General features: G+C 41.0%; 1 protein-coding gene across 1 annotated transcript; it reads left to right on the top strand.

Moving 5' to 3' along the window:
• Positions 1-375: 375 nt before the first annotated feature.
• On the top strand, positions 376-27,964 carry vtg3 (vitellogenin 3, phosvitinless; the record flags this gene model as incomplete). The annotated part of the gene is made up of 23 exons (XM_083768049.1): positions 376-429; positions 1,400-1,466; positions 3,737-3,894; positions 6,478-6,732; positions 7,279-7,464; positions 7,665-7,813; positions 7,929-8,082; positions 10,374-10,531; positions 12,486-12,651; positions 13,355-13,504; positions 16,414-16,632; positions 17,045-17,262; positions 18,390-18,487; positions 18,604-18,728; positions 18,842-18,943; positions 20,289-20,499; positions 20,592-20,679; positions 21,253-21,438; positions 21,751-21,883; positions 25,899-26,111; positions 26,917-27,065; positions 27,577-27,721; positions 27,833-27,964. 23 exons carry the CDS (start codon positions 376-378, stop codon positions 27,962-27,964), a joined length of 3,516 nt encoding a protein of 1,171 aa, XP_083624175.1.

The following is a 27,964-nucleotide window of genomic DNA, read 5'->3' as shown; positions in this document are numbered from 1 at the left end:
GCTGAAACCAAAAATGAGCGTTGAGGATAATTAAGCCATTCTGAACGGGCACCCATTTTGGTGTCGGCACCATGTTATGCTTTAGCTATTGAAAAATAGCAGATCTACAAGCTCATATCGCGCCACCGAGTGGCGCGATACGAGCTTGTAGGTCTGCTATTTTTTGAAAAATCGAAGAACGACTGACATTTTTTTAATCTGATCTCAGGTCAGAATGGGTTTAATCAGACCAGTGTGTGTCCGGCGGAAACCTCGTATGAATCTGATCTCAGGTCAGAATGGGTCAATCAGACCAGTGTGTGTCCGGCGGAAACCTCGTATGAATCTGATCTCAGGTCAGAATGGGTTAAGTAAAATGAGGCCTAGAAAAGAAAGATGTATGAATGTGGAGAGTATAATCACACCAGGGACTGCTGCCTCATGCAATCAGTAAGTAACCCATAATAAAGACAGTAAGCAGTAAGAATAGGCTCTCGACTCATACATGGCTGATTGCATCCTGATGTCATCACCCTTCTGCCCCCAATGTGTTTAAAAAAATTGCCGTCTCCTTCTCTCTCTCTCTCTGGCCCTCCGGCTTCTTTATCTTTAGTGGGCACTGGAGGCTGGAGGAGAAAAAAAAGCTGGCACTAAAGAGGGACAATTCCCCTCACTTTTTGACTGTGTCGTCGTGTGGCCTGGAAAGCAGAGCTTAGCGACACTGCCAGGGGACAAACAGGCACAGCTTTCTACTAGCACATTACGTTCCTTCACTCCACCTGACTGAGCCTCGCATGGGGGAGACGATCGGCGCGGAGAGAGACAGCCCGCCGTGTGCACCGGTCCATTAAACCGTGAAAAATCTGTTTACTCGGTTTTGTGGCCAATTAAAAAAAAATAATCCTTTGCTTTGCTTTATCTATAGTGACTGAAGTCAATCAAGCTGTATATTATCCCCCCATGGTTTAGTCCAGGAAAAACTAAAGCAGAAAAATCCTTAAATAAAATAACTTTCTACAAACTAACAATGCATGCATTGTGACGTGTCGTCATGTTGTGAGCTTGTAAATTAGCGTTTCTCTATTTTAAAAAAATGTAATGAATAAATATCTTGCTTTAATATAATGCCATGCCCAAAATAGGGATGCCAGGTTGAAAGTGGTTATATCCGTTTTGTGGATTGTATAAATAAGTACGAATGAAACGTATTAACATGAGCGTTAACACAAGTTATTTTTTTTCCATTTTGTGAAAAGTAACAGTTTTGGACTGTGACAGTTTATATTTGACCACATTTTCACCACATCCAGCACATGTCACTGATGTCGTACCGACAATGTCACTGGTCAGAATGGCCTTGACGGGGATACTTTCCTGCATACCTTTGTCCCCGTTGTGTTTACTTTATGTCTGGCCAAAGCTGTCTTCTGCCCGCAAAGGCCCCATGCAGCTCTATTTCCCCATTGTTAACAAACCATTGCTGTCAGGTAGAAACCTCGCATCTCCATATTTCAACTTTTTATGTCGTTTCATAAATTTGCCCTACTTCTTCATACAACAGTTCTGCACAAAAGTAGCAGAAATAGCTGATGATGAAGGGGGGAAAAAGTGTCGATGGCTATTATTAATAATATTGCACCAATGATCAATGAAACATAATTATTAACCCATTCTGACCGGGCACCCATTTTGGTGTCGGCATCATGTTATGCTTTAGCTATTGAAAAATAGCAGATCTACAAGCTCATATCGCGCCACCGAGTGGCGCGATACGAGCTTGTAGGTCTGCTATTTTTTTTTAAATCGAAGAACGACTGACATTTTTTAGAATCTGATCTCAGGTCAGAATGGGTTCATCAGACCAGTGTGTGTCCAGTGGAAACCTCGTATGAATCTGATCTCAGGTCAGAATGGGTTAATAATATTGCACCAATGATCAATGAAACATAATTATTAACAAGACCTTGTGAGTAAATAACTACATTGGATCCATTGGAACACAGGTTCTTGTTTCCTGAAAAGTAATGTTTTTTGTTTTTGTTTTGGACATACAAGGTTTACACTCCGGTTACAATGGTGGTACTGTATATAAAAGGAACCTTTAGAATTACACGCCTCCAGTCCACTCCTGGATTTGACCATGCGGGGGTTTATACTACTGTGTTGCCTTGTGGCCCTGGCTAGTAAGTTTGCACTGCTGTTGCATTATTACTGTGATATCTATATGCTTTTTTTTGGTATTATTTATGTAAAATGTCAATAATAAGTAATCCAACTAGTTTTCACCTCCCTTCATATTTCTGTTTTATCATTATATCTGCTTTTATGAAAGTATTTCTACAGTATGTTTCATCCTATAGAGCTATGAGTATAGGTATTGTAATTTCATTGTTAAGATGATCATTTATGGGTACCGAGTTTATGAGGGACCGGGTTTTAAAGAAAACCAAAACGGGAATCTGTAAGTCAGGATCCAAATATAGCTTTTTAGTGCACTATTGTACTGTATCTCTGACCATGATTTAGTTCACTCGCAAATAACCAACATTCTAAAATAACGATGATGAAGGCTGCACAGCCGAAACGCGTCAGCGTAACTTTTTGGTGTTTGCCAATAAAGAAATGGAAATGTGAGTACCTTGTCCCCCGCTTGTTTAATTTTTGGATGTGCTGCTACCTTTTTGGAATTTTTATTCCTATATTTTTTGATGTATACTTGATTTGGGTTTGGCACGACCACTGAAAGCCATTGCTGATGCGCAACCTCTTTTTCTCATTATCAAAAATAACCATTGTAATATTTTTTTTTCTTTTTTCCTCTTGGACAATTGAAGCATGCGAGAGCATCCTCCGTTATGGTAAGTTTGCTTTCATCAAAAATAATTCCTGAGCTACAGTAAGTCACTGCAGTGTGGTTGCTTAACCCATTCTGACCTGAGATCAGATTCTAAAAATGTCTTCTACATCCTGACAGTTTCATTATTAACCCATTCTGACCTGAGATCAGATTCTAAAAGTGTCTTCGATTTTTCAAAAATAGCAGATCTACAAGCTCATATCGCGCCACTCGGTGGCGCGATATGAGCTTGTAGATCTGCTATTTTTCAATAGCTAAAGCATAACATAATGCTAACACCAAAATGGGTTCCCGTTCAGAATGGCTTAATTAATTTGCTGTATATAGAATATACAAAGAAAAGTATATTTCATGTAAGTCCGTCTGTGAGTCTGTCTGGGCTTTAGGACTGATCACATGTTTTATATATTAAAAAAAAAGAAAAAACTGATTGTGAACAACACTAATAATAAAACTTGAATGATGCCATAGCTGAGTATTTAAATTTTTCTATATTTTTGTATTATGATTATTCGCCGTCGTGAAAAGGCTAGTGCACTAATAATTCACATGTTACATGTTTATCCCATTCTGACCGGGCACCCATTTTGGTGTCGGCATCATGTTATGCTTTAGCTATTGAAAAATAGCAGATCTACAAGCTCATATCGCGCCACCGAGTGGCGCGATACGAGCTTGTAGGTCTGCTATTTTTGAAAAATCTAAAAAAACGACTGACATTTTTAGAATCTGATCTCAGGTCAGAATGGGTTAATCAGACCAGTGTGTGTCCACTGGAAAACCTCGTATGAATCTGATCTCAGGTCAGAATGGGTTAATAATGTGTGGAAAACATGTATAGCCGTTATGAAATTCAACGGATAAATAATGATTAATCAATACTGTGCGAATGCATTTCAGACCTAGGCCTGAACCATCAGAAAACCTACGAGTACAAATATGAGGGATTGGTGAATTTTGGACAAGGCAGGCCGAACCTCGCCTCGTCAGGAGTCAGACTGATGTGTAAGGTGAAGATCATTGGTGTCTCTGCCAACACACAGACCTTCATGCTTCAGGTAGGAGCTTCCTCATCATTCATACTATTGATTGATTGATTGATTGATTGATTGAATCATGCTTCAGATAGGAGCTTCCTCATGATTCATACTAAAGCAGGGGTGGGCAACTGGTGGCCCGGGGGCCACATGCGGCCCCCACCTTCGCTTAATGTGGCCCTCAGGTTAAAGGAGAATTCCATACTAAAAGGCTTTCTTACCTTTCTTTGTAGTCGTTACGTCCCCACCAAAGAGGTCCAGGTGTTATTTTGTGCAAAAACTCCTTATTGGCTATTTCCCCTACCATAAGCCGTCAATTAATTGCATTGAATTGAATGGGAATTGCATGGGGCTATGGGGTGTTGTGCTAATTTGCTTATTTCCATTGCTCAAAATTATAATTTTTTTGTATATATCCTCTCTTCATAATGTAAATAATATCCCAAGCGGCACACTTTACTACTTATTTTGATGGAAATAAGCAAATTAGCACAACACCCCATAGCCCCATTCAATTCAATGCAATTCATGTAGGGCTTATGGTAGGGGAAATAGCCAATAAGGAGTTTTTGCAAAAAAAAAACACCTGGACCTCTTTGGTGGGGACGTAACGACTACAAAGAAAGGTAAGAAAGGTAAAAAAGTATTCTAGCATGGAATTCTCCTTTAATGTCAGAATACTGATATAATATTGGTTTCAGTTGTTACTATTCCACAACATGCAAAGATGACCCGCTTTTATTACTTCAGTCTAAATTAGTAGCTCATTGCTTCAACACAAGTATAATTAAAGGCATTTGAAATTAAATAAAAATGTAAATTTTCAGGATTCCAATTCCAAAAATAGCAAAAATTCAAGATTTCAATTCGAATATAGCAAAAATAGCCGATCTACAAGTAGATCAGCTATTTTTGCTACGACAATAATATATGGCCCTAGGGATTAGGGAGTGAGTGTGGAAATATAGTGGCCCTCTCCATCGTCATAGTTGCCCCACCCCTGTACTAAAGCAATAGCTTTGGCGGCGGTGGCTCAGGGGTAGAGTGCCTGGATGGTAACCGTAAGGTTGCCAGTTCGAACCCTGTGGGCTCCCCCAGAGTTACTGTCGAAGTGTCCTTGAGCAAGACACTGAACCCCTAATTGCTCCCGATGTGCTAGTTGGTGCCTTGCATGGTTTCCGCTGCCATCGGTGTATGAATGTGTGTGTGAATGGGTGAATGTAATGCACAATCTCTGTAAAGCGCCTTGGATAAAGGTGCTATATAAATGCACCATTTACCATTTAGCTTTCAAAGTAATAAAGTTAAAGGGATATTTCACTTTCAACTTTTTGGTCACTTTATCGTCTACTCAGGCTTATGTGAACACCCCAGAAAGTTTTTAAGTTTCTCCAGACAGTATTTAGATATTTGATATTCATTTTAGCTGCCCCGCCCCCTTCCTATACAAACCCATTATAACTTAAAACTCCATTTTAACCATGATAGATTCATGGAGAACACCCAACCTATTTTCTGGTGACTGATATTGTCCTTCTAATACGATTTTAGATTTTGTGAGCGGCACTGGAAGAGGTTATTTTCCAAAATAATTATTAGAAATAAATGAAAACAGTAAATGAAAAAAGCAACGCCCTCATGTATTAAGAAGGACAATATCAGTCAACAGAAAAAAGGTCGTGTGTTTTTCGATGAATCTATCATGGTTAAAATGGAGTTTTAAGTTATAATGGGTTTGTATAGGAAGGGGGCGGGGCAGCTAAAATTAATATCAAATATCTAATTACTGAATCAAGCAACTTAAGAACTGCTCGGGGGGTTCACATTATGCCTGAGTAGTCGTTAAAATGACCAAAAGTTTTTTTGAAAGTGAAATATCCCTTTAATTAACATTTCATACTTTTGTGATTTTTTTAAAAACTTTTAATATTGAATTTACATGGGCAAAATAATAAACCCGTAACTCGTAATGTATTGACGTTTTGAGTCAAGGCTCTTCATCATCTGGTCAAACTTGGGAAGTGTGTACCTCATTCACTTTTATAAAGCTGCTTTTAACGCCTAAATGTTTTCTAAACATCCCTTAATGTTCTAATGTCCTACTGCATTTATGTTTATTGCTGTATATTGTTTTTATTCTTTGTGAAGCACGTTGTAAACCTGTTTTGAAAGGTGCTATATAAATAAAGGTTTATTATTATTAATATTATTATTATTAATATTATTATTATTATTATTAAATAGACACACTTCCCAAGTTTGATCCGATGAAGAGTCTTGGCTCGAAACGTTGTCAATAAATGACCCTGGAGCAGATGAGTGTGAGGGTTTTTTCTTTTTCTTATGTAATTTTCCAACCCAGCACCTCAACTAAGTGATGTGCGTATTCTATTACTTTACATGGGCAACATACAGTACAATTTGGTCTGGGGATTTGATTTAGTACTAAACCTTCTAGTCAACATATCTAACTAATAAATAAAATAGAAATGTACCAGTTACTGCATTATCTAAATGATGCGTTTATTTTCAACTACAGTAGATCATCGTTTAAACACGTCAGTTATGTATATAATGTGGAATATCATGTCCCCTGTTTAACAGGTTTCAGATGTAGCCTTCGAGGAGTTCAATGGCTACTTCCCTAAGAAGAAGGCCTTCGTGGCCTCTCCAAAGCTCACAAAACGCCTGGCCGCCCAGCTCGTCAAGCCCTTCGTGTTCCAGTATGACCACGGACATGTCGACAACATCCGCGCTCCCGCTGATGTCTCTGACACCATTGTCAACATTGTGAGAGGCATACTTGGCTTCTTCCAAGTCACTGTCAAGACCACCCAAAGAGTCTATGAGTTGGAGGAGGTACAGTACAGCATGTGATAAAGTTCCTATATTAGTGACCAAAGTTGACCATTGTATTTTTTTTAATTTTAGTTTTTTTCATGTCATATGAAAGCAGGGAATCATAGCCTCAAATTGGCATATTGGTTGTTCAGTTTGACCCATAGATATGGAGATATGGCTTATAGAGTAATGTCTTGCAGAGTTGAGAAAACAGGCTTGAAAGGTTCACTTCTGTGGTCTCTAACATTACACCTATAGCTACATGTTTAGGCATTTATTTCATATTTACATGTCGATTTCAGCTCTGACACTTATTTCAGACATGCTCTAGTATGTGAAGAGTCTGCCTGTGCTATTAACTCATTAAAAAAAGTTTTTCTCCTGGCTGGAATTTGCGCGATGGCAGGCTCTCAGTCAAATCTGGTCACACAATTAAATACTTTTTTTACAGATATTACAGAAAATACCAAATACAATATACCGGTAACAAAAGATGCAATTCTATTATACTGTAATCAGTGTACTGTATAATCCTAACCCTGTAGGATATGTCTGTGTCTGCAGATTAGCATCCATGGAATATGCCAGAGTAACTACATAGTTGAGGAGGAGGACAACATGGCCACAAAAGACAAGAAAACACCAAAGGACATGACCATCACTCAAGTTGTCGATGTCAGTCACTGCCGCGAGAAGGCAGCGATCTACAGAGGAATGGCCTATGCAGAAGTTGACAAACTATCCAGTGAGGTCAGTCTATTTCACCCCATTATAGTTATAATGTAATACACGATTTATACTGTTATACAGATCTACAAGCTTGTGAGTTGTGAGCCTATTCGGTGCACGACATCATGCGCAAAGTATACACATCGATCGGGCATGATTCTGTGAATGAGGCAAAAAGGGAAAGGGCCAATTGTCCTAGTTGCTTATGTCTCCCATAACAGAGAGGTGAATCAATCATTTCCACTGTAAGATATATCCACACAGTCAGACCAACGGCAGATGGAGGACTTATCACCAAGGCCAACGCCCTGGAGCAACAGCACTTCACCCCCTTCAACGTGAAGGGTGGCACCTTCAAGATGCAAGCAACGTACGTAGGACAAACAAACAAAATGTGTGCATACAGTATTGTTTCTATTGCTCTTTATAGTTTTCTACAAAATGGCAAACTGTATGTGTGGTTCATGTGCTTTAATATCTCACAGGAAGGAACTAGAGCTGCTTGGTGTGAACAACACCGTGGGTCACTTCCCTGACGGTGCAGCACTGGTGAACAGGGGCAACCTGGTTTACAAGTTTGCCCTCAGTGATGCCAATATCCCCATCGTGATGCAGAACATAACAGACCCTGCTCTGAAGGTACGGATGATATGTTGGCTTTTTCTAAAACGGGTAGTCCCAATACTTCATTCTGATTGGCTGGTTACCGTCACGTGACCGGTGTAAATTTCACCGATAACCCACTCCTTCAATCACTTTGTATCAAACTGCAGCTTTGTAGCTTTACAAACACATGCCGTGCGGGTGTCTAAGCACCGCCCGGCTCATATGACTGTGAATGTGTGGCTCCAGGCAGCCCCGTAAATACATCAAGCGCTATTCTCCCGTCACATAGGCTACTTGCGGAGCAAAACAAGGAAGTGTTTTGGCTCTGGGTCGCTCGCTCTGGTGGCACAAAGCGTAGATACTTTTGTGAATTTAATAGTTTTAATATTGCTATATGTTTGTAACCGTTTTAGAAAAGCAATAAGCCACTCGAGGCCCTGCAGCTTACCGGGTATTTTACACTGGCTGGGAGGTAGAAGACCCTCCGCTGCGCGTCGGGTCTGCCTACGCTCCCAGGCAGTGTAAAATACCCGGTAACCTGAGACCTCTCGTGGCTTATTGCTTAAGTTTACAATGGTAATTGCGTAGTACTAGGAATTGAGTAAGGACTCAAGTCCTCTGTCAGCTCAACATTATAATAAAGTGGTAGCATGTTGAATAATCTTGAGTGCCAAAAATAAAATAATACTTTCAATGAAGCAGGACATAATGCAAGAAGAAAATGCTGTGTAAAAACTGTAAATATATATAGGTCTGGGCAATATCTATGTATAAATGCATGCTCTGTCTGTCTGTGTGTGTGTGTGTGTGTGTGTGTGTGTGTGTGTGTGTGTGTGTGTGTGTGTGTCTGTGTGTGTGTGTAATCCACGTAACTCGAGAACCTCTATCCTGTTCTACAATCAGTCACTAAAGAGCACGATGATGCTAATTACCCTTTAAGCTTTAATTCAGGGCCACAAGACAGAAGACAGGAAGACAAGATGTATTCCTATCAATACAGTATCATTCACACCACAACTATCCCACATACAGTACCCATGTACAGTACGTTAACCTCGGAAACCCAGACGTTTCTATTTCATACGTTGACCCAAGAACAGCCACTGTCTGTGACTACTGGGCACAAATCGAAATGGTCCATTTCACCTGGCTCCAAAACTGACAACAACTTGCTTGTTAATTGTCTGTGTCCGTCCTGTGACATACTGTACAGTGACAGACATTATGAATCAACACAGCTGACTCATGGTCAATACATAACCAGTGTTGATCAGTTTACAGTACCACAGAAAACACAGAGGGTTTTATCCACGTTGTTGCTTCAGTGTGAAAGGCTATAGATCTTACCTTGATTTTCTTCAGGTGCAGATTTCGGGTGCAGATTTGTCTATATCTCGTCATGGCCCTAGAGAATTGTTTTTATTTTAGTCAAACTAAGATGTGTACTCTATATATATATGTGAACATAATCACGCTTTTTATTAACCCATTCTGAACGGGAACCCGTTTTGGTGTCAGCATCATGTCGTGCTTTACCTATTGAAAAATAGCAGATCTACAAGCTCATATCGCGCCACCGAGTGGCGCGATACGAGCTTGTAGGTCTGCTATTTTTTGAAAAAATCGAAGAACGACTGTGACATTTTTAGAATCTGATCTCAGGTCAGAATGGGTTCATCAGACCAGTGCGTGTCCAGTGGAAACCTCGTATGAATCTGATCTCAAAAATATTTTCTTTACAGCTGCTGTGCCTTCTAGCCAAGTAGCCATGCGTTTTCTCCATATTGTAATGGATAACTCGTTACTAATAAATATTATGTTAGCTAGATTGTATAATGCCAATTTTAGTATGTGCACAAGCAGAGCACGCAAGTACTGTAATCGGCTGGGTATGTCGGTGGTGTCCACCGGCCAATAGGGGACCACCATTCTTAATGACGTACCGGTAACTAAGGTACGTTTGGTGATCGTCTGGGTATGTGTGTGTGTGTGTGTGTGTGTGTGTGTGTGTGTGTGTGTGTGTGTGTGTGTGTCTATGTATGCATGTATGGTATGTATGTCGGCGTAAGAATGGTGGTCCATTATTGGCTGTTGATGGTTGGTATAAGGTCAATAACAGGTCTAAAGGATTTAGAACAGCAGTTGTAATAGACATTAGTTAGTAGCAGTACTTGCTCTACTTGTGTGCAAGGCACAAGTTGGCACCTCGACAGAGCGCATTTCTGGTTGATGTTTTTTACTTAATTTTATTGAACCCCCCCGTCACTCACACATGGTAATGTGAGATTAAAATTAATAGAAATGTGTCATATTTCTTCCCACAGGCTGTAGAAATGATCAAGCATCTGGCTGAAGCTAATATTTACCAGGTTGACGGTATGGCGACAGAGGACACCATTAGACTGATTCAGCTCCTACGCATGGTCCCCATTGAGGGCCTGGAGGGCATGTGGCAGCAGCTGAAAGGACACGATGAACACAGGTGAGCTCAATTCATCCTCAACTTAAGATCACTTATACCTCCTAGACAACGTGCCACTCTAAATGTGTTTACACACCAGCGAATTGACGATGCGAGTAAACAACCCGAAAATGTGAAATATCCTCCTGCTTTCTTTATAATGGGTCATTTGTGGTCCACGGCCGCCCCCACCCATGGCATCTAAAATAGAATTATACATGCAGAGATGCAATGCAAGTTGAGTTGACCAAAGTTTGGCGGAGCCCGTTGGTGGCTCCTGCTGACACACAAGTGCAAGTGCACCAACAGGTGCGAAAACATTGTGTCACTAATTTGCTGGTGTGTAAAGACCTTAACCCATTCTGACCTGAGATCAGATTCATACGAGTTTTCCACTGGACACACACTGGTCTGATTAATGCTGCATATGCCCAGCAACAAATTAGATTTTACAAGTGAAACAAAATACTTTTGTGGGGATTCACATAACTCAGTCTAAGTCGTCCCAGCCTGAGTTGTACACTACCCTTGATGAGAAAACAACAATCAGGGCGTCGAATTGGTCCTGATCTGTGTGTACTGTGTACAGTGTTTGACATGAGGAGCCAGAATACATGTCCAGCTGAAGGTTATCCTTCATTTCATCCAGTAGTTTGAGACAAGAAGGGCAGGCATACTGTGTATATTTTGTAGAATGTAAAGATGATGTCACAGACCTGTGGTTCTAACTCTAAAAATAACTTGGTGCTGCTGGAAATGACATTTTGTTGGAGCTCCTGTGTGCCAAATGTTGCCAGTGCACAGAAACCTCCGTACACGCCACAGCTACGTTACTGGCAGACAGAAGCTCTGGAAAATCACTGTGGTCGAAGGAGGCTAGTAGGAGGAAGCACGCAAGCCTGGCTCTGCCAGGCCTGAATTATATACACTACTGTATAGTACATTGCATTGTTGGCTTGGCTTTGAGCACATAATGAGCCATTCGACTGTGCAATTGGTCAGTCTAAGGGTCTAACGATTCATACTCGTATTGTACCGCTATTTCGGCGCTGTAGTGCCGAAATGATTTCGGCTCGTCAGAAAATTTCAGTAGCACCGAAGAGCCGACTTTAGGACGGTACCCGCCCCCCCGAACCTCAAATGACGTCACATTGTAGGCTCTACAGAGCCGAACCCACTTTTATTCGGCTCTAAAATAGGAGTATGAATCGGCCCTTATCTTCAGCTCACTACAATGCTAACTGTAACTGTAATGTAGTGACTACAATACAGTGACTACATTAGTGACTACATTACAGTTAATTAATGTCCTCTTTTAAATCATAATGCCAATTGCGTGAATACTAAGGGATGCTTTCATTGCTCATGGTGTGCAACTGTGCACATTGAACCAATCAATGAGTTAACCAATGTAGAAGAGTAATAGACCAATGAATTAATTACCCATGTATTTCACACAGTACAGGAGTAATATGCTGTAATTCCGTACAGTATATTACAAGTGTTTGACTTGTTTTTTTTAGATTGCTTGCTCTTTTTGCCCTTTCATGACAACGCCAGGCCCAGGAAATGAATCCTAATGCATTTTTCCCATAAACATTTCAAAACGTATTTATTTAAAGACCTTTTAAGCGTCGTACGAAGCCAACTCTTGTCGTGACAAATCATGACAACACACACAATATTTTGGACCAAACAAATAATTAATTGATTAATTCTAATTCTTTGTTTGGCCCGAAAATTTTTGTTTGTTGTCATGATTTGACACGACAAGAGTTGGCGTTGTCCGCAGCGTAAATGTCTTTAAATAAATACTTTCTGAAAAGTCTATGAGGAAAATGAACGGGGATTTATTTTCCGGGTCTCTCTCGAGCGGGCGGGACTGCGACACTCTTATCCCGAGTCAAGATTTAAATCTGTGCAAGCATTTCTAATACAATCCATGGCATTACCTTTTCCCTGTGGTTGGTTTTAGGCGCTGGTTTCTAGACATGGTCGCTGAGGTCAACGACGACAGAATCGTGGCGTTCCTGGAGCTGCGGTTCAAGGCTGGAGACTTGACCCCCGCTGAAGGCGGACAGACCATTCTGGTAGCGTTCAACCATCTGCAGGCAACCCCCAGCTCGGTTGAGAAGGCCATGGTGAGCTCTAAAAAGAAGACATTTTGCACAGTATAAGAAACATGTTACCAATATTATTGCCATAGTTTTTTTTTTTCTCCCCCAGATAGAAAGAAGTGACAAAATAGTTTGATACAGATTAGGGCCGGGACTAATTGCGATTAATTTAGATTAATTAACTACAGAAAATTAATCGCGATTAACTACAGATAAATTAATCGCACCTTTTTTTTCACCGTGGAACGTTTCTCACTGGGCGCTTTTCTATAGTACTGAAAACTGGAAATAATAAAAAGTCACCCCATTTTGTGTTGCCTAGAACTGGAGGTCTGACAAAAAACAATATGACAATATGAAGTAAGTACAGCTTTGTGATGTCACTGAGATGTACTTGTTACTGTTACTAATTTTTTTTCAGACCTCCAGTTCTAGGCAACACAGAATGGGGTGACTTTTTATTATAACTTCCACAACAGGTATATTAATGACAGTAAAATGTTGAAAATGAGTGGTATCCTGTAGTCACTATTCATTGATTCACTGGGATACCAAAAAACATTTAAAAAAAAAAGGTTTCTTGCTGTTCTCGGGTTGAATATTGATATGCGATTAAAATGTGATTAATCTAGATTAATTAATCGCAAAGCCTCTGATTAATTAGATGAATTTTTTTAATCGAGTCCCAGCTCTATTTGATACAGATATCTTTGTGTCTTTCTTTTAGAACCTCCTTTGGCGCGTCCCCTTCAACAAGGCCCACGCATGGCACGACTGGCATGACTGGCCTTTATGGAGCACGGCGGTGCTTTCATACGGTTCTCTGGTGAACAAACTCTGTGCCGAGTCTGCACCATGCCAACCGCCCGCTCTCCTGGTAATTAAACCCATTTTGGTGTTTTAAACATTATGTTATAATTTAGCTGTTGAAAAATAGCAGATCTACAAGCTCATAGCGCGCCACCGAGTGGCGCGCTACGAGCTTGTAGGTCTGCTATTTTTGAGAAGTCGTGAAAATGTGTCACAAATCTTTGAATATATATTTCAGAGCGAACATTTTTAACTAAAATATTGGCTTCTGGGGGGGGGGGGGGGGGTCCCTGGAACTACATATTTTGAGATGGGGGTCCGTGGCCCAATAGAGATAATTCTGGGGGTCCTTGACATGAAAAAGGTTGAGCACCACTGACATAGAAACATGGGTTTTTCCGAAAAATGTTAGGATTTTGAAGCCTTTTTTTTAATCGACCTCAGTCCAAAATGGGTTAAGCAAATACATTTCTTCCAATCAGGCTGTCTGAAATACTGTTCATGAATGATGAACCATGATGAATGACATTAAGTTATAAACATGTTTTTTGGATTGGGTTGGAAGGTTATACTCACTGTAGAGGTCGAGTATATATAAGCTTAAACGCTACTGTACTGGTGAACTACTAACTACACTAGTACTGGACTAGGTTTGGCCTCCCCTTTCAGTGTACACTTTGAGATTCCATGGGATGTAAAGTGCATTATAAATAAAATCCATTATTGTCTCCGCCAGGCCGAAGGCATGGGGGGAGAGTATGTTTTGCACTCCGTCCGTCCGTCCGTGTGTCCATCCGTCCGTGTGTGTGTGTGTGTGTGTGTGTCCGTGAGCAGCTAATCTCGGCAACCGTTAACCCGGTAGATGCCAAATTTTGCACACACACTCCCTGGATGCCAACGATGAACCTCTGCCCCAAACTTTCCAGAACGGCCTGTTATAGCGCCACCAGGAGGAGTTTTTGCACAGTACACCTACAGATTTTGTCCAAACATCACGCAAATTGGTACACAGTCTCTCTAGAGCCATTCAACAAAACGGGTCTTTCAGATTTCTCAGACTCCATCCTGATTGGTTAAGATTGGCTTCCAAAGTTCACAGGAGTGCTCAGTTTCAAACAAAATGCTGCAAATCATGAACACATCGCGTGATTTCCGTGAAATTGTGCACGCACATTCCCACTAGGCCGAGGACGAAATGCCACATGAACAATTTCAACTCAGCCTCAAGGTGGCGCTATAACTGGCCGAAAAGTGTTTTTACCTCTAACTGCACGGATCTGTGGATAACTTTGTATGCCAACTCCCTAGTTTACTTTTGTTGCCCTTTTATCCAACCACCAGATGAAGGCAAGCTGCAATGTCCTACATTCCTATCCTGGTGGAGACCTGTGCCCAGAAGGGCACTTTTTCTAGTTATAATTATTATTATAAGTAGGCCTACATTCTTTTAAGTATTTATGTATTTTGACTCTTTGACTACAATTATATGAAAACTTTAGTTAATACTACTGTAGATTTTAAGTATCATTCCAAAACACACCACTTCAGCCTATATTTCTGCCAATTGAAAATAGCAGATCTAAATAAGCTCACAGTGTCACGAATTGTGAGCAATATTGTTACTGTATTTTGAATATAAAATAATTTGAGAATGACAGGAATGACAGTATGACACCAGCTCTAATCTTTAGTGGCAACAAATCAAAACAATTATTGTAACTGAACTCGCGCGCGCGCACACACACACTAACACTAATGTTCCTAACTGCTAGAGCAAATTAAGCAAACCTGTCTTATTATAGTTAATAGCTGCCACCTGGCCAGACCTTTTCAGTGGGAGGAACTTAGGAAGTAATAATTAGCCCTGTTCTGGAAATATACTTCAACAGTCTTGAAGACAGTACAAATATTAATTAAACTCACGTTACTCACCTCTTGCGGCCGCTACTATCTTCTCTGTCCAGTTCTCTGGTCCACACAGCTGTGAGCTGTCCCATAATATCACTCCGCCTCAGGCATAGCCATTAGCCTCAGGTAGTTCTCAGGTTAAAAGAAAAAAAAAAAAAACCCTCCACTGGAGGAAATAGTCTTTTCTTGTTTACCACAGCACAGTTTCTGTACTATCTGCAGTAGGCTATATAGTGTCCGTTTTATTTGGAATTTTAACATTATGATTGCATTGCATTTATTTTTGAGTAGGCTACCTGTAATATATCGAGTTCTGTGGTATTTATGAATGGACACGGACACAGTGCTATTTACTGAATGAATAATTACGGGAGCAATATACATGGGTTAGTGCACATGCGCAGTTGTGCTGGAATGCAGCATCAACAGTTGTCAACAGGGGGAGCCCTGGTATAGCATAATATGTATTAAAGCCAATACATTACACTACCCTAGAGGCTACCATACAAGAGAACAGTTTCTCTCAAACTCAAAAGCATGTGGGATGTTCTGGGATATCTACACATAATATGTAAAATAAGTCCTAAAATAAATGTAAATCCTATCAAATGTAAAAAAATATAATAATATAATTAGTATTACAAAATATGGGCCTGGTGGTGGCTGCAGGCTGCGTCCATTGAGTTCAATGGAGAAGTGGCGCCATGTGGTTCCTAAAGCAAATTGGAATTAAATGACAGTGACGAATTGTTATTATCTGCTTACTGTCCATGCATATGGGCGGTGGTGGCTCAGGGGTAGAGTGCCTGGATGGTAACCGTAAGGTTGCCAGTTCGAAACCGGGCTCCCCCAGAGTTACTGTCGAAGTGTCCTTGAGCAAGACACTGAACCCCTAATTGCTCCCGATGTGCTAGTTGGTGCCTTGCATGGTTTCCGCTGCCATCGGTGTGTGAATGTGTGTGTGAATGGGTGAATGTAATGCACAATCTCTGTAAAGCGCCTTGGATAAAGGCGCTATATAAATGCACCATTTACCATTTATTTACCATATGCTATTGTGATGTATAGCCTCTGTTGGACATGGCCGTGACTAGCCTGAAGGCCCGCTCGGAGGACGGCATGGTCCTTGCTCTCAAGGCCATAGGGAACGCAGGTCACCCAGCCAGCCTGAAGACCATCATGCTCTTCCTTCCTGGAGTGGCGGCCAACCCCGTGGAACTCCCTCCTCGCGTGCTGAGCGCTGCGGTGCAGTCTATGAGGCTCGTAGCTACCAGAGACCGTCACAATGTAAGAACACTGTAAAACTGTAATCATCAACTTTATTATGCCATCACTTTTCATTTCAATGTGCATGGTGCAAGATCACAAGATAAGATACACAAAGATAAGAAAAAGTGCTGAAAATGTTGTTTAATATAGCAGTTTAGTTGACTAGTACTGTATGTCAACCTGTGGATAATTACTAGAAATAATTTATATAGTCAATAATAATGTCAAGGTCCCATTCTTCCATAATATAATGTGTTATGAACTTTTGATGATTTGGTCTAGGCCTATAGTCTGAAAAATTTTAGGTTAGTGTAAAGTTAGAATTAGATTTAGGCTTACTTATATAATGTGCAGACCAAAGGCCCATGCACCACACAATGACGATCTAGTTGTGCTGGATTTCTTCTCATTACTGTGCTCTTGTTTCCAGGTCCAGGATATCACCCTGAGCCTGTTTGTGCAGTCCCAGCTTCCTGCTGAGATACGCACGCTTGCGTTGATGATCCTGTTTGAGACCAAGCCCCCGCTGGCCCTGGTGTCCACACTGACTGCACTCTTACAGGAGGAGAAAGACCTCCAAGTTGCTAGTTTTGCGTATTCTCTCATGAGGGGCATTGCACAATCAAGCACTCCTGACAATCACTTCCTGTAAGCTTGAAAATGCAACTGATATTTTACATTCTTTTTCATGAGTGATTTAATACTATCACAGTGCTAATCAGGAGAACTGGACCCAAAACATTCAACGAGAAGCAGAGGAGGCAGGGCCAACACTTTTTTGATTGATTGAAATATTTATTAACAGTTTGTAGAATTTACAGTACATTTTAAGCACAAACTCAATACAAAGACTGTTAACTGTGAGTGGACGACCCAATTAAGCATTACACTTGTTTACAACAGGGTCCACATTGTTCAATTCATCAAAACATTTAGAGACATACAAACATTTAGAGACATACAAATAGACATTTCTATGTAGCTAAAGAACAGAACAGGAATTCATCATATAGGAAGCAAAAAAGGGAAAAGATACAGCAAAAAAGGGAAAAGATACTGGACATAAAGTCACTCTAAAGTCCCATGAAGGCTTGCTTGAAGGGCTGTATTTTGCGTGTCTTAAGTACTAGGTCTTATTACTTAACTTAAGACCTGGAGGCGTGGTCAATGCTCTTTGGCCACTCAGAATAGCCAAATGGCATTGATCACACCTCCAGGTCTTAAGTTAAGTAATAAGACCTGGTACTTAAGACACGCCAAATACAGCTGGTGCGTAGCCAAAACATAGCACACCTCGCATACAACGGACTGACAAGGAACATAAACACAAGGGAGCATAGACAGACACAAGGCAAGTTAACAGGACACTAGTGAACATTGGGCAACAGCGTAGGTTAGAACTGCAGTTCTCAGATGTTCTTCCAAATGACCCTTACAGTGTGAGTGTGTAGACATGGAACCAAACAGCAAACGGTCCATGCATGCAGGTCCATTTACTCTCAGAATTATGGGGATCCTTGAAATTAAAAGTTTTGAGAACCACTAGGTTAGAGGGAATGAGCTGAGGTGGACAGGAATGTGCAAGTGGCTGAAAGAGAGATAGCACAGAGGCAGAGGTTTCTAGGAATACGTTTCCACTGGCTGGAGCACATGGCCAGAATTGTCAGGAGATCATGGGGAAGGAGGGCTGGAGCAGGAAGAAGAGCAGACGATGACAGTTACTGTATGAGTCTGGGTACAAATCTTTGTCATTAACTTTTCCTTTTTGCCCTCAGCTCAACAGCCTGCAATGTAGCTGTGAAGATCCTGGCCCATAAATTTGGCCGTCTCAGCTATCGGTTCAGCAAAGCTGTTCATCTGGATTGGTTTAACGGTCTGTTCAAATGAATGAACCATAGAGTGGAGCATAATATGCTATACTAGTTCAAGTCAGTTTCGGGATTTCTCATAAGTCATTTTATGACCATTTAAATGTCTTTTTCAATCAAGACAACTTCTTAGTTGGCACAACCACAGAGATCTTCATGTTGAGGAGTGTCACAAGCAACTTACCAACAGAGATCATGATGAAAGGAAAATTCCATTTCCTTGGAAGAATTTTGCAGCTTTTGGAGGTACAGTAGAGCTGAGTAACCATAATATACAGTAACATTATGTAAGTTATGTCTAAGTGAATGTGTCTACCATCTGTGACATATGACTTATCAATTTACAATTCATTTTAAAGGTTGGTATCCGTGCTGAAGGAATCAAAGAACTGTTTGATGGCCTCATGGCCGGAGTCAAAGGAGATCTCAGCTTCAGTGGTCTGCAACATCTTCTCCATCTGGTATGCAATTCTACACAAAACATTTTTATAAATATAATTATAAAAGTGCTATTTTATAAGTGCTATAACACATTTTCAAAGCAAGAAAAGAAGTCTATCTGAAAAACGTATTTGCTTTATATAACTATTTGATTGCAGAGTTGATAATTTTTTGTTTGGGTGACTGATAACGTTGTGCCATTTTCAGCTACAAGCATGGGAGCAGTTTCCAGAAGACAAGCATCTCCTGTCTGTCTTTGTACGGGCCTTTGGACAAGAGATGTTATTTGCTGATTTGAACAAAAGGTCCATTGACAATGTCATTAAGGTGAGACATAGGTTTGCTCTCACAATGGATCTGAGACCGTACTCATCCCAGTTATTTTGTTGTATTGAGACTTGGAACTAATTGAACAAAACGTAACCCCTATGACACATGCTAGGCTACACACTTTCCAATGTGTTTCCTGCTGTCTGTATAGGCACTAAGGCTGGGTGGTATCAATATCGTGACCCGAGTTTAGGAGATAATGTTGTAAAATATCCTGAATATTTTTCTAAAGGCCTTAATTAAAAGGCTGCATACAGTAAAGACATAATTGTTCATGATGAGTGAAATGAACAATGAATGCCTCAACATGTTTGGTCATCATATTCAATCCGCATGACTAATTATCGTAAATATTGGAGGTATTAATTTGGTCAATAGCAGCTGCAGCTTGCCGAATGCGAAAGAAAATAAAATCTTGGGTACCGAGGCTACTGCAGCAATAGGATCCATACTTCCAGTCCACTTGTTATAAGTGACACAAATATTGGTACTGTAGTTACAAGTTGCGTTGTGTTATTATTATAATTTTGCTTGATTCTCTGCTGAAATCTAGCAGCTCTGATAGGAACGGAAGATGATAAGTAGGCTATATCGTGTATTACAAAACAGGCCAGTTACTAATAATGGTCAGTTTCTACAGTGAGGTCAGTTCTGAAAGGTCAATATGTATTATGTTTAAGTGTTTAAAATGTTTAAATTCGGCCTTCAGTAAGTCACGCTGCTCAAACAACACACAATGTTGATTATTGGAAAAACATTAAGACAATTACAATTTTAGGAACAGAACATGAATACACATTCATGTGAATATGAAGTCTATGGCCAGTGGTTTCAACCTGTGATTCGGACCCCAGGGGGGTCCTCACTCCTCACATGATTTTTGGGGGATCCCCCCCCCCCAGATGACAGTGAACACAATATCACAATTTCTAATATTATTTTGGTGGGTCACAGTGGAAACAAAAGATTGAGCCACATGTCTGTAAGGTCACATGTTTTATTGATCCTGACATGTCATTGATCAACTGTTTGCAGGCTTACAATACAAATTATTCTGCAGTCAAAGGACTGCAGAACGGGGTACCCCCAGTATGGGGTCTGATCGAAGACCTACAGAGGGGCATTTCATGGCACAAGACCAAGGCATTGCTGATCCTGGAGACTAGATATATCCAAGCCACCACCCTGGGTTTCCCACTGGAGATCAGTAAATACCTGGAGTCTGTCAATGCCATCACAGTCAAAGGTAATGCTTCAAATTCCAAGACAAGAAACAAACAAATCCCCAAAGATATTGTAGAATCAATATTAACTGATTTGGGATCTGTTTCTGTATAGCCAAGGCCACAATCAATCCTCCGGTGAAAGAGAATCTGGGTCAGCTTATGGATTCAGAAATTAGTTTGGAGACAGAAGGTTTCATTGGGTAATTATATTCAATGTTCTGTCACTGTGTTGTGTGGCATTTTTTTGTATTGTGTCATATTATGTGAAAGCAGTGCTCTTAAACCATGTTTTGTGTAGCGGCTAATTACTTGTAGGGTAATTATTCTGTGCCTGATGTAGTGCCCGGCTAACCACATCCATCTCCCTTTGAGGTCCCAGGCCTTAGAGATCCACATTTATGATGTGGTCCACCCATTTGTCACCTATAGTGGTATGATGTGGTCCACCCATTTGTCACCTATAGTGGTATGATGTGGTCCACCCATTTGTCACCTATAGTGGTATGATGTGGTCCACCCATTTGTCACCTATAGTGCCCTTCGTAGCATTCTTGTTGTGTAGACTCCATCCAGGGCCCTTTCCTGTTGTGCGGTGGTATGGATTTATGCCTGAGGAATATGCCATATTATAGCTGTATGCTATGGATGTGCTATGCTATGGATGTATTCCTGAGGACCTGACCCTGTGCTGTCTTCTGTCTTATCTGACCTCACGTGTACAGTATGTGTCTCATTAATGTTCTGTTTAACATGCATCCATTTTCTTTATACAGTTCCACACTGGAATTCTGGGGCTTCCATGGAATCAACACAGAGCTCTTCCAGTGTGGCACGGAGATGAAGAGTAAATTGCCAGTCGCTGTTCCATGGAAGTTTGTAACCAAGATCAACATTAGAGAAAAGAAGTTTGTACTTGACTTTCCCCCTGTCAAAGAAATACTCGAGATCATCTCACTCAGGTATGATGTGCAATTGACAGGTTTTATATTCTTATGCTATATCATATAGTTTCCTTAAATGCAAAATTGAAACTAACTCTTTAAACTAAGCCATAGCCTCTGGCTGTGAAATGGCTTAAAAAAAATGGAAAGTGTGACCTACATTTGGTCTCCCCTGTGGACTAGGCAGGACAGACAGACAGACAGACAGACAGACAGACAGGATTTAAATTGTTTACTTATGGTACAGTATGGTTAATTATGGTGCAGTGATAAGCAAACAAACTAAAATACAGCCATGTTGACTTGCTGCCTTCTCTTTCCACCCCTCAGCTCCAATGTGTTTGCAGTGTCTAGGAACATTGAAGATACTGCTATGGCCAAAATGACTCCAATGATGTACAATGCCATTGACACTAAGGTTGCAGCACGGCCTCATGCAGTTGTAACATCCAAGTCAGAAACGGTACCATTATACTTATCAGCTTATCCATAAAAATAATAGAATATACAAATCACATCAAGGTGTGTATATATAGGGAAATGTGAGGAATGTGATAAGAACATACAGTATGCTCTGGTGCTTGTCCTTTATCAGATTGCTGTATCACATGCCGGCTGGAACCATAATAAGGCGATGTGTGCTGAGAGTAACATCTACGGTGCAGGCGTCTGTGTGGAGTCTACGCTCAAGCGAGACTTTGACGATGGGTTCCCCCTGTGCTACTTCCTGGGATACACACACCTTGTGTTTAAACTTTTTCCAGGTAGGAATAGAATGAACAGTGTGAGCAATCTTGGTGTCAAGGTTGGTATGAAGACAATATACACACAGCAAAGTCAAATAACAGATACAAGGTTGGCGGCAGTCGTTCAGTAAAATAGCGGCCGTCTTGGAATCTGAAGTTCACCGGCTCATTGTAGCACACATGTACATGTGTAACGGTGTTCAGCTGTTGCTGTATGTATGAATAGATATATAAATGCAGTCCATTGACCTAATGTACAATGTGAGAGACAAGAGAGCTGCAGTACATGAAACCCAATGAAACAAACTGTACATATACATTTTATTTTCACTTTGACCCAGCCAGCAGCAGCAGCACTCGAATACCATCACAATTATGTGATTACATTTTTAACTTTTTAACTTGTTCCATATCCTCTTTCAAACATCAGCCCGTGCAATCAAACCTGTTACCGTAATCCACATCGAGGCAAACGCTAGACCGAACAACACACATCCAGTGAGTACGCCATCTAAGCAGTCTACGCACCAACTGCTGAACACGCTGCGGAGGCTTTCCGAGGTATTCACAACTAATCACTATTATCACCAGCACACCTCTTCGACCACAACTAATCACTATTATCACCAGCACACCTCTTCGACCACAACTAATCACTATTATCACCAGCACACCTCTTCAGCCACAACTAATCACTATTATCACCAGCACACCTCTTCGACCACAACTAATCACTATTATCACCAGCACACCTCTTCAACCACAACTAATCACTATTATCACCAGCACACCTCTTCAGCCACAACTAATCACTATTATCACCAGCACACCTCTTCAGCCACAACTAATCACTATTATCACCAGCACACCTCTTCGACCACAACTAATCACTATTATCACCAGCACACCTCTTCAACCACAACTAATCACTATTATCACCAGCACACCTCTTCAGCCACAACTAATCACTATTATCACCAGCACACCTCTTCGACCACAACTAATCACTATTATCACCAGCACACCTCTTCAACCACAACTAATCACTATTATCACCAGCACACCTCTTCAGCCACAACTAATCACTATTATCACCAGCACACCTCTTCGACCACAACTAATCACTATTATCACCAGCACACCTCTTCAACCACAACTAATCACTATTATCACCAGCACACCTCTTCAGCCACAACTAATCACTATTATCACCAGCACACCTCTTCAGCCACAACTAATCACTATTATCACCAGCACACCTCTTCGACCACAACTAATCACTATTATCACCAGCACACCTCTTCAACCACAACTAATCACTAATATCACCAGCACACCTCTTCGACCACAACTAATCACTATTATCACCAGCACACCTCTTCAACCACAACTAATCACTATTATCACCAGCACACCTCTTCAGCCACAACTAATCACTATTATCACCAGCACACCTCTTCAGCCACAACTAATCACTATTATCACCAGCACACCTCTTCAGCCACAACTAATCACTATTATCACCAGCACACCTCTTCAGCCACAATTAATCACTATTATCACCAGCACACCTCTTCAGCCACAACTAATCACTATTATCACCAGCACACCTCTTCAACCACAACTAATCACTAATATCACCAGCACACCTCTTCGACCACAACTAATCACTATTATCACCAGCACACCTCTTCAACCACAACTAATCACTATTATCACCAGCACACCTCTTCAGCCACAACTAATCACTATTATCACCAGCACACCTCTTCAGCCACAACTAATCACTATTATCACCAGCACACCTCTTCAGCCACAACTAATCACTATTATCACCAGCACACCTCTTCAGCCACAACTAATCACTATTATCACCAGCACACCTCTTCAGCCACAACTAATCACTATTATCACCAGCACACCTCTTCGACCACAACTAATCACTATTATCAACAGCACACCTCTTCGACCACAACTAATCACTATTATCACCAGCACACCTCTTCAGCCACAACTAATCACTATTATCACCAGCACACCTCTTCAGCCACAACTAATCACTATTATCACCAGCACACCTCTTCAACCACAACTAATCACTATTATCACCAGCACACCTCTTCAACCACAACTAATCACTATTATCACCAGCACACCTCTTCAACCACAACTAATCACTATTATCACCAGGCAGCACACCTCTTCAACCACAACTAATCACTATTATCACCAGCACACCTCTTCAACCACAACTAATCACTATTATCACCAGCACACCTCTTCGACCACAACTAATCACTATTATCACCAGCACACCTCTTCAACCACAACTAATCACTATTATCACCAGCACACCTCTTCGACAACAACTAATCACTATTATCACCAGCACACCTCTTCAACCACAACTAATCACTATTATCACCAGCACACCTCTTCGACCACAACTAATCACTATTATCACCAGCACACCTCTTCAACCACAACTAATCACTATTATCACCAGCACACCTCTTCAACCACAACTAATCACTATTATCACCAGCACACCTCTTCAGCCACAACTAATCACTATTATCACCAGCACACCTCTTCAGCCACAACTAATCACTATTATCACCAGCACACCTCTTCGACCACAACTAATCACTATTATCACCAGCACACCTCTTCGACCACAACTAATCACTATTATCACCAGCACACCTCTTCGACCACAACTAATCACTATTATCACCAGCACACCTCTTCGACCACAACTAATCACTATTATCACCAGGCAGCACACCTCTTCAACCACAACTAATCACTATTATCACCAGCACACCTCTTCGACCACAACTAATCACTATTATCACCAGCACACCTCTTCGACCACAACTAATCACTATTATCACCAGGCAGCACACCTCTTCAACCACAACTAATCAATGTCTGTGTACTTATACCACCACTGGTTCCACAGGAAGCCATGAGGAAGATAAGTGTCTCATCTAGCATGAACCACACAAGCAGGATCACGTCTCATCAAAGCCAACACGTCATAAGAGAAGTAAATTATTCCTTTAAAATGCTTGGCAAAGGATATTAACCTGTCGGCTGTGGATTTACTTAAGATGTTATGTCTGGCAATAAGTATCAGTAGTTTATTCACCAAGAAAAAGCTTGAACGCCTTAATCAACAATATTACAAGGGGAGACTTATTTTACTGAGACTAAAGTATAGTTTCAACCGAGCAGCTTAATTATCCGGACTAGGGATGTTAATAGTTCATCGTTAATGGATTAATCGCAGTCAAGACATTTGTTGGTTCGTTTATTTATAACTAATCGTAATTAAGCGAAAATTATTGAATCCTTATGGAAGGAATATTATACGCCTTTTGTATTATTGCTGTATATCAGCAAAATATGTATGTTCGACATTGAGGGAAATTAAGATTCTCAGATGTTTTACAACAACGCAGCTTATCAACTAACCGGTTAATGGATCGATAACCTTATAAAAACGTATCAATTAACTAGGCCTATTAATGCATTAATCGATAATCCACATCCCTAATCCGGACACATATTCCAATTATACCGGATCATTGCTGTAGCAAAATTGAAGTATTATGCCAGATGTCACTCCAGTCAATTTACTGCAGTTCCGAAGCAAAGTTATGACAAACATTAACCCTATGCCAGAACAACTCAGTGACCTGTTTGATATTTAATACTCCATCAAAGGGTATGGACGGTATGGAGTCAACATCTGAAGCTGTGGTCGACATCAAAGCCATGGCTTTCAGTGGCAACGCCAAGCCTGATGGCTACCACGCAGTGGTCTACTACATGCCCCAGGCCCAGGCTCCGGTGGTTCAGCTGATCGTCTCCCAGGTGGCAGATGAGGCCAACTGGAAGATGTGCACAGATGCAACAGTGGATACATGCCGGGCCAAAGTAACGGTAAATAATACAGGACAGTGTGTTCGGGGGGGGATTTTATTTATTTAGAAATAATGGGTAGGTAATATGTATGTCTTTTTGACGCTTACCGTAGCTTAGATTATAGGATTCAACATTGCTCTTGCTCTATTTTATCTGTAACCCCTAACAGCTGACCACAAACCCATGAGGGTCCTTCTGAAAGGATAAGGATAATAAGAGTCTTGCCATTGCCAAAACTAATATAGTTCATATCAAATTAAATATATCATTCAAATATACATTATGTTAAAACATGTCCCAGAGCCATACTGTTGCTTTGGGATATAACATATAGGGCTCCATTTTCGTCACCGCTAAACCCCTTATCCCTAAACTACTTTGCCTATTTTGAAAAACATTTTTGAATTGTTCAACTAGCCAATCTACATTGACACGTTGTGAGCTTGTAGACTTTTTTAACTATTCAAAAATGTTTTGCAAAATAGTAAAAAAAAGGCAAAGAAGTTTAGGGATAAGGGGTTTAGCGGTGAGGAAAATGGAGCCCATATGGTCTTGGAAGTGTTATAGTCTCTGATAACAATAAGAAAGAAATCTAATGAAATTAATTTCATTCAACCAACACCATAAACGGTATACTTTGTCAAATTGTACAACGAATGGCAACAAATGTCGATCTATTAGCTCAAGATACAATTATTTCTGTTTTATATGCAATTTTTGATTCACCTTATGTCCAAAACAGGATCACCATACAGGGTTAATTCACAAACTCTAAGCGCAGGCTCTCATCCATGATGTTCTCTTGTGTCCACAACAGGCCCACATGAGATGGGGAGCCGAATGCCAGACCTACAACCTGACTATGCAAGCAGGCAGGGCTGCACCGCTGCCAGGCTCCAAGCCAACGGTCCAGGCCACTGTCCACTGGGCCAGGATCCCAGACGCCATGGTCGAAATGCTACGGAGGTGAAGAGTAAATAGGGTTAAGGGAATTGCGGCTGGTGAGAAGGAGGACGGATGTGGAACGCACACGTCATTCTGGATGATTGTGCTGTGACCTATCCCACTGTCACCTATCCCACTCTGTCCGATAGAAACCCCGTCTTAAAAGTTAAACAATGAAAATGTAACTCATGTAACTCGTTATTTGGGAGGGAAGCTGCGTAATTCGAACCCCGAAACGAAACCTCAAAATGTCTCATCCTATTCCTAAACCAACATGAATCTTTTCCAAATTGTAAGCCTAACTTCCCAAATAGTTTTTAACCATAAAACAACAATTTATCCAGGAATCTTGTCCTCACAATGCCTATTTCTCAAATTCTACCATACTCTTGGCCCCAGTATAGTTAGTACACACACACACACACACACACACACACGCACGCACGCACGCACGCACGCACTCAGAGTTAACATTCCTGACAGAAAATGCACATGCATTTTATGGCTAAATGAGCTTTCTGTCTTTCTCCAGGATTGAGCGATACATCCCAGGCATGGCATTCCTCCTCGGCTTCTACGAGCAAGACGTCGCAAACCCCAAGCAGGAGGTCTCTGCACGCGTTGTGGCTTCCTCGGCAGACAGCATAGACATGAAGATCACATTACCAGAGGTGCGGGTCGGAGTACAGTATATATTCTCTATCTCAATCTTTATGCATAAATCCATGCTTGGCATCGAATTGATAGTGACAGCGGTATTTACATTTCTACCCCTGTCTTGTCATTAGTATACACTGCAGCGCCATGCTGTGCCCATGCCATTGGCAGTTGCCAACTTCCAGGAGGATCAGCAGTTCCTCACTACCACAGCATCGGATGATGAGGAATATGCAAAAATGCACTGTATTGATTTGTTATAA

This window comes from Protomyctophum parallelum (assembly GCF_964188405.1).
Source record: "Protomyctophum parallelum genome assembly, chromosome: 6".
Classification (NCBI taxonomy): Eukaryota; Metazoa; Chordata; class Actinopteri; order Myctophiformes; family Myctophidae; genus Protomyctophum; species Protomyctophum parallelum.
The sequence above is the reverse complement of the archived record's forward strand: the minus strand, read 5'-3'. Positions and strand labels throughout refer to the sequence as shown.